The 8831-nt window shown below is 33.7% G+C and overlaps 1 protein-coding gene across 1 annotated transcript; it reads left to right on the top strand.

The window, feature by feature from the left end:
• The first annotated feature begins 2061 nt into the window (after nt 1-2061).
• On the top strand, nt 2062-8341 carry LOC107948659 (probable disease resistance RPP8-like protein 2). Its single transcript, XM_016883283.2, has 3 exons — nt 2062-2416; nt 4035-7938; nt 8065-8341. Exon 2 carries the CDS (start codon nt 4112-4114, stop codon nt 7868-7870), a length of 3759 nt encoding a protein of 1252 aa, XP_016738772.1. The 5' UTR covers nt 2062-2416; nt 4035-4111; the 3' UTR covers nt 7871-7938; nt 8065-8341.
• Nucleotides 8342-8831: the final 490 nt, after the last annotated feature.

An 8831-nucleotide genomic window follows, 5' to 3' on the forward strand; every position in this document is an offset into this window, starting at 1 on the left:
GTTTGGGGTCAACAGTGTACTTCTGAACTCCTTCAAATTGGTATCCGTCGGTCGCATCTTGGGCTTCGATGCATTGAACAATTACCAACCTAGCAGCAGCAGAGTCCGCCAGCTGCTTTAGCTTATCGATGAGGGAGTGAAAAGGGAGTATTGTGCTGATGATAAGCCCCAGATCCAACTTTTTCACCTGGGTTGTCGCAATTTTAATGACAAGTTCGCAGAACAAGTCGATGAGAGTTTCGGAGTCAGCAACGGCGGGGGCTGGGGCGGAGGAGGAGGAAGGCAAAGAGTGTTGAAGTGTAGGGATGATATCATCTTCGTCAATGAGGTGGAGTTCGAGGTGTTTGGCAAGCTCACAGGCTACTGCGCCCCTGCTTGAGGGGCCTATCACTACTGCTATGATAATCGGGGAATTGGGTTTTTCTTTGGCCGGAGCAACAGGGTGTTCCATGCTTTTTCAATTGTAATCAAATTTCTTGGCTTGTGGGAAGCTGAAAATTTGAAGTCAACAAAGTCAATGTAAAGGTGTGAAATTTAATGTAGCTTTCCTTGCACATTCCTATCCCAGACCCCACGATTTGCAAATTGGGATTTGCTTTTCGCTGTAAACGTGCCAAACAATTATTTACTGGAACCTTTTTAATTCATATACTCGGTGAAAAAGGACTATTTTACCAATAGAGGCTTATTTCCAATTTTATTTACGGAAATAGCTATTTTTCCATTATTTATTAGAATAGGCTGAAAACACCAAAATGCGTCTACATAGGAGTGTTTTAGGGAGATATTCTAGTAAAACGCATCCTTGAGGGAGCAATTTTGTCATGTCAGTACAAAACGCGCTGACGTGGACGCGCTTTGCTGACTTGGCAAAATCACTCCCTCATAGATACATTTTAGCCCGTGTAAGATAAATTTTTATATTTTTAATTTTTTGGAATTTAATTGTATATTTTTTAAATTGATGCCTAATTATCGATATAATTTCTTTTGTTAAATTAGATGGTATGACATTTTGAAATTAATTTTTTTTTCATATTGATATCAATATAACTAAAAAAATGACGTTTGCAATGAATTTGAATTTAACAAAATAATTTTAACTATGTTAATAATTTCACTTTAATTTTGAAATTTAAACTATAGAGAGATTAAGTGTCTAAAAATTAAAAATATAAAGTTTAAATTTTAAATTTACGAAAAGTATAATAATGACCGAGCTTGGCATTAAATTGGGGGCTACCTATTTTTTTTTAAAATTTTGGGTTTTAATGAGAATTTTTAAAAATTTGGATAGATATATTTAAAATTTTCAAAAATTTACAAAAAAAATTTTTTTGGAAGAGCGTAATTAAATTTTAAAATTTTTTTGAAAGGTATAGAGAAAATTTTTAAAAATTTTGAGAGACTTAATTAAAATTCTAAAAAGATTTAAGGGTATAATGAAATTTTAAAAACTTTGGGGTTAAAGCCCCTCAATCCTTTTGCATATTTTAACCAAAATATTTTCATTAAAAATAATTGAAAACTTGCATCTTGTTTTTTTTAGATTAATTTGTCAAAAACAAAATTGAGCATTTTTAGCTGGGTAAATTAGAAAAACATATTGTTTTTTTTTGTAAAATTTAAGTCGATTTTGGAGAGAAAAACAGAAAACACTTTTTACAAAATGTATTTATTTTGATACATTAATTCTTTCAATTAAATGGTTAAATGTTAGTGGTTTTTTTTAAGTCTTGGATTTGATTTCTTTACTGCTCACATTTGTATTTTTTATTTCATATTATTTTAAATTTTTAAAAATTTTAATCAATTTTTTAATTAGTAAATATATTATTTTAAAAATTTAAATTATTTTAAAAAATTAAAATAAAATAAAAAATATAAATGTGAGCATGAGAAGAATCAAATTTGAGATCCAAGAATAAAACTATTAACATTTAATTATCTAATAAAAAATCTAATATATAAAAAATGTATTTTATAAAATCAATTTCTATTTCTCTATATTGATCTATTTCCTAAATATAAAAAAAAGTACTACCTCAGAGCTATTATGATGTTTTAGAAATATTGAATTATGATTAATTTTTTTCTTTCAAACATGAAAAAGTACTACCTCTTAGCTCTTCTTTTCATGTACCTAACGTTCAATTATTGAAAGAAAAATGCTCCTTTGAGTGGATTCATTTTACACCTCTTCTTTTCATTTACGTCCCATTTAATCTCTTATTTTATTTCTCTATCTTAGCAACGCCTAGCTTAACCGGCGGTCTCCAGGAAGCTATTGTCGTCAGATCAGCTAAAAACTACAGCCTGAAGTTCAAACACTAAAAAATTGCAGACGCCAATCTGCGATGGTCCCAAATGAATGAGCCTGCCTGCAGATTGTGCACCTCAACACTTGTATTTAACGGTACGTAATCCCAATCTTCTTACTGCTCCATTTGTTCAGAATAACAAAACCAGTATTTTCAAAACTGGACCAAATTAGTTGATTGAATCAAGAATAGATGAGGGTATTAGCTAGAAGATAGGAGTTGACTAGAACTTTTTAGAGGTCGAAATTAAATTTTAATTTTTAATAACATATATGTTTGTAATTTTTAAAAAATTAAATTAAATTTTTATATTTTTAGAAGGTGAAAGTGTAATTTTACTTTTATTAATTTAAATTTAAAAATTTTAAGACTTAAATGAATAATTTTTCATTTTAAGGTGTCCATCCTTACCAGCCCCCTAAATATGCTATTGGGTGAAAATGATTGACTCGTCAATCGATATAAACTAGATGAACCAAGCAAAAAAATTTGGTTGAATCACTATTTTTATTTTAAAAATATTTTTTATGAATATTTAAAATTTTATTTAATTGAATCGGAAAAATTGATCAAACTGAAAATTTGTGCTTGACCGATTTGACCAAAGAAAAAAAGAAAAAATATATGTGTAAAAGAGAAAATATTACAACTTTTTTTTTTCTACATATCTTTTAAATAGATTGAATGTTTTAACTAACTATTGAATTAACAGAAGTACTTATTTGGGAACAAAAAGAAATTTAGGTTTCATTTGTGATAAAAAAATGTTTAGGTATCAATATAGGAAAAAATGCATAGTTTAGGTACTAATTTGTAGGTTAAGCTTTTTTAAAGGAAAAAAAATAGATTTAACAATTTGACTGATTGTTTGGTTAACGGAGGAGGTACCAATTTAGGAAAAAAAAGTTTAAGTACGAAAACAAGAGAATTTAAATACCAATTTGTGAGTTAAACCTAAAGAAATACTTACAAGAATACTATATGTTCAATAAATGCAAAAAAAAAAAACATGTTTAAACGCTATTAGCACATTTTACATTGTTTATGAATTTGGGGATAAATATCAAATTTATAGAGTACTTTACTTTAATGTATAATTTAATACATGTGTTCTTATTTGGTATAGTTATACATATGAAACTTGAATTGTAGTTCATATGTGTACGTGAAACTTTGATTTTGATTCAATTGAATATATGTAAATGAATGAATACATACATTTAATTTCATATTGGATTAATATAACTGTTTGTGTATGTATTCAATGTAAAATGATGCTAATTCAAAAATATTGTTAGTGATTTGTAAAATTTGAATCAAATCAAAATTTTATTTATACAGTCGCACTAAATCGAAGTTCATCTATGATATAACATATTGGAACAAAGTTCAAGTATCCATGATTTTAATTTGTTTTGAATAAATCCCACTATTTTAATATGTTAATAACTTGTACAATTTATTTACTTACGCAATTAATTAGCATGTAGAACACAAACATACAGAAAACACAACTTACCACATTTATCTGTTTTCCTTTTGTCTGTCACTCTTGATATTTGATAAATATCATAAAATTTTAGTAGCTGAAGTTAATCTCTTCATGAGACTAGGAAAGACTGATGAAGGCCTAATTGGCATCAAAATTTATGTATTTTAGGCAGGCAACTTCTCCAAATCTCATTCACTAATTAAAGAATTGTATTTTAACAGGATGCAGGAATCACTGGCAAAGTTAAGCCACATATTATAAAGGAAAGGAAGGATTAAAGATTGATAATTGAGACTCCATGGCTGTTGAAATAACTCAACTTTTGAGACAAAAATTAGAACTGCTCACTAGAAATCCAAATTTGAAAAGTGAAGCTGAAAAATCCAGAAAGGAGCTGAAAGAGTTGAAGAAATCCTTGAAAGGTGCGGTGAGCGTCCAAGTAAGTGACCAAAAAACTATCGATGACTGGTCGAAGCTTGTCAAGGATATCTATCTTGTGGAGGACATGATTGACTCCTTGGACTCTATGGTACTGCAATGCCACAAAGGTTTCAATATGAAGTATTACTCCGAGAGCATCAAGTGCTGGTTGAGCGAAAGGCGATTAAGAAAAAAGATTGGGAATTTGAAGGACAAAGTAATAGAGGAAAATTTGAAGGACAAAGTAATAGAGGAAAGGAAAGTCAAGCCAACTAGCTCAAAAGTTGTGGGAGTTAGACCAAAAGTTTATTCAGAAGATAAGCAGGCCACTGTAGGAGAAGAGCAGGTTTCGCTTGAATGTTCACTGAGTGACTTTATTGATGTTGTACCAATTTCTTCAGTTGAAAGCCATGGCAAAAAATGGCTTAAGAAACCAGTGACGATCGTTTTGGATGATTTAGTAAAGAAATTAGCTCAGCCTTTCCTTAGTCGATGCCTGCTTCAATATCTCATCTCAATGGCTTTAGTTGCATTCTCAAGTAAGGCAATTTTATTGTGGGCAGTCTACAATTCAGAAGATATCAAACAATATTTCCAATGCATTGCTTGGGTCCCTGTTCGTAAAGAGTGTGAAGAAAAGGATATCTTGCAAGCCATTTTAGAACAAGTTATGCGTAACAAAACGAAAGAGGAACAGGTAGACAAGGTGCTTTGTGATTTCTTAGTTGGGAAGAGGTATCTGATAGTTTTGTATGGAGCTTTAACGGCTAGTATTTGGAACGAGCTCAAATCTGCCTTTCCTTTCTCTTTTAATGGTAGTCGGGTGATTCTTGCAATTCATAATAGTTCATGGATCATTGGAGAAAATGGTGTTGTTGATGATGCAGCATTAAGACATGCTTCAGAAGAATGGCCTCAACCTTCTAATTATTTGGAGGATGATTCTAGCATTGCCATAAAGGCTGCAATGAGTAAGCTAATGCAATCGATCCTCGGTTCTTACAGGTTGCTGTTTCTCATTTCAATTGTGGGTGTTGGCAAGAGTACTCTATTGCGGGAAGTATATGATGCAAAAGAAGTCAAGCAGCATTTTGAATGCTGTGCTTGGGTTCATGTTCAAGAAGAGTTCGAAGAAATAGATGTTTTAGTTGAAATCTGGAAGCAGATAGGCGTCAGGGAAATTAAACTATCCCTTGAGCCAATGCGACAAATGGTTTGCAATGTCTTAGCTCAGAGGAGGTACCTAATAGTTCTATGTGATGTCTGGACATCCCGTGTCTGGGAAAGTCTAAAAATTTCCCTTCCCAACTCCTTGACTGGTAGCAGGGTGATTCTTACAGTACCTCGTGCAGAAATAGCACGGCAAACCAATTCTTGGGTCTTTCAAATGATTCCCGGAAAAGAGTTACCTGATTTAGAACACTTGCAGGAAGATGCTTTCGACCGAAAGGTTGTGCGACGGTGGAATTTGGTTTCTGATATCATGGAAAATGAGTCTGAAATCATAGGGATGAGGGATATGGTAGAGGAATTAGCGAAACTTGCACTCGGCAGCTATAGATTGCATTGTTTGATTTCGGTGCAAGGTAAGGCAGGTTCTGGCAAGACAACTCTTGTGAGGGCCTTTTACAACAGCATAGCAACTAAGCAGCACTTTGATTGTCGGGCTTGGATCACTATTCCGCAAGAATATGATGAAAGAAATCTCCTGCTTGATTTATTGGGACAACTTATGAAGACAAAGCAGAAACAGAGCTTATCCATTGGGCAACTACATAGAAGGCTTCACTATTTCTTGAAATGGAAGAGATATTTGATAGTTTTAGATGATTTACAGAAGCCTCAGATATGGAAGAGTACACTCAGTCACGTCCTCCCAAATTCATCCAATGGTAGCAGGGTGATCCTCACCCTTTGCAAGGCGTATCTAGCGTACCATTTGAATCCACCGGCCGTAGTTCTCCCATTACGCCCATTAAATAAGGATGAGAGTCATTTCTTGTTCAAAAAACGTGTGCATAAAGATGATGTACCGTCAGATTTGATGCAAAGATGCCGTGGTCTACCTCTTTCGATAGTTCTGTTGGCAGGTCAGTTCAATCAGCAGACATCCTTGGGGACTGAGAAGATAGATGGAAATGATGCGAGGCCAAAATCCAGTGATACTGAAGAAAATCTCCTCAAGATCTTCGATGAGTCCTATAAGGACCTGCACTTCCCTTTAAATTACTGTCTTCTTTATTTGGGTCTCTTTCCCAGATCATATGAGATCCCCATAAGAAGGTTGCTTCTGATATGGCTTGCTGAAGGACTACCGATCAAACAACCACAAGGGAACAAAGAAACTCCAGAAGAGCTGTTGGCCGAACAGTTGGTACAACTAGAAAGCAAAAATTTGGTTGAGATCGTTAAACGGAGCTTAGACGGAAGCCCCAAAACATGTCTCCTACCGAATGCATTACACGATGCTTTGTCTCTATATGCTAAGAAGTTTGGTTTTCTTCACATACATCGCATGGGCAGCAGTTCAACCTCTACAACACAGTATAGTATCGCTATCCGGAGGCTTGCAGATGGGTTACGTTTGTTCATCAAAACCGAGCATGAAAAACACTGCTTGAAAAATCTACGTTCTTACATTTTATTCTACCACGGAAAAAGAGATACCGCAGATGGGATAAGAGACCTTCTTAATGAAATGGTCAAGGACCGTTTTGGAAAGCTTGTAGTGCTTGATCTAGAAGATGTTACTAAACCAGCGCTTTCTGAGGCCATTGGAAGTCTGCCTTGCCTAAAGTATTTGGGCTTAAGACGGACTCATTTGGATTCAGTCCCAAAGTCAGTTGCCGAGCTCCCTCGTTTGCAGTCTTTAGATGTGAAACATACTAATGTAATCAATCTACCAACAACCATTTGGGAGGCAAAGAAGCTTCAGCATCTCTATATGAATGAAATTTATATTGACTTGTCCATTCAGAAGGGATGTGATGAGGGACCTTCAACTAACCTTCATACACTATGGGGATTGAAAATTCGAGGACAAATCCCGAATCATAACCAGTTGAACAGGTTACGTGGTCTAAGGAAATTGAAATTAACATGCTATAAATCATCTATGGAAGTTATAGATGCCTGGCTTTCAAATCTAACAAATCTCAAGTCCTTGAAGTTGAGATCAGTAAGAGAAGGACAAGAGCCTTCAACACTTCCATTGAAGAGCGCGAACAAGCTCCAGAGCTTGTCTAAACTATATCTGCTTGGACAACTAATAAAGCCGAGAGAGATACTTGGTGAACTTCCAAAAAGTCTCTCAGTCCTTACTTTGTCAGGGTCATATTTACACGAGGATCCAATGGAAAAACTTGCGGAGCTGAAAGAACTGAAGGTCCTTAGGCTCTATGGTCATTTCTTCTTGGGGACAACTATGGTTTGTGGGAACCAGTTTCCTAAGCTTCAAACCTTGAAATTGTGGAAGCTCGAGCATCTAGTGCATTGGATTGTGAAGGATGGCACAATGCCAATCCTGGAAAATCTTGAGATCAGATACTGCAAAAAACTGAAAAAGGTTTTTGGTCTGGAGAAATTAACCAGCTTAACAGAATTAACCTTTGACAGATGTGGGATTGTTAGTAGATGACGTTAAGAATAGAACGAACAGCTACTTAAAAATCGAACTGGAAACGCCGGAAGTTGTCTCCTTCAAGAGTGAGTTCTCACTTGTCCAAATACTATACTTTCATTTCATTTGGAAATATTTTGGTATATTAACTGCAGGATCAAATTAATGAAGTGTCTGCAAGATTCATGTTTTCTCTTTTCCTTCTATCACAGGAATCAAGAAATCAGGCGAAAATGAAATCTCAAACTGACCAATTCCATGGCATCTACAACTGGAAAATAGAAGTTCCAACGCTAGAGGATACAAATTCCAGGGCATTCAGCCTTCAACGGTTGGCAACAGCTCCAGAAGGGTTTTTCTTTTTCTTTTTTGCAAGATTTTCTTCCTGTCTTTTAACTCTTTCTTTTGATTCCAAACTTTAGCATCTGAAGCACATTCTACTTTGGTAATATTATACTTGAAATTCTAATTTAATTCTATTTTTATAAATGATCGATACCATTATTGTTGCCATTGGAAATTGTTTCTAAAAAAATAATGTGATTTTTTCGAAAAATATAATATTGGTTGATTCTACATAAAACATTTTTGTTGTTGGATAAAATTTTCTAAACTCATTTTTTTAGAAATTGTTTTTAAAACATAAATATTTTCATAGTCGAAAAACTGTTATAAAATGTCATATTCATCTTCAATAAAACATAAACAATCCATAAAATTACTTGTTATGATTATTGTGAAATATAGCAGTAGGTAAAACACTGTAGCTAAGCTCTCAAAGAGCCAACATCACACTTACTCTAGCAATTGTTTAGGAATAACACCCCTACATCCATTGCTTTCAATACATTTTTCTTTTACCATCAAACACCGAAAATTTGGAAAAAATGATTTTGGATTTTTTTTTAATCAAATGGATTATTCAATGTAAAAATAGCTTATATATTTATTAAAAGTAAAAAAAAATATAATAAAATTT

Source organism: Gossypium hirsutum, chromosome A04, assembly GCF_007990345.1.
Source record: "Gossypium hirsutum isolate 1008001.06 chromosome A04, Gossypium_hirsutum_v2.1, whole genome shotgun sequence".
NCBI classification, from domain to species: Eukaryota; Viridiplantae; Streptophyta; class Magnoliopsida; order Malvales; family Malvaceae; genus Gossypium; species Gossypium hirsutum.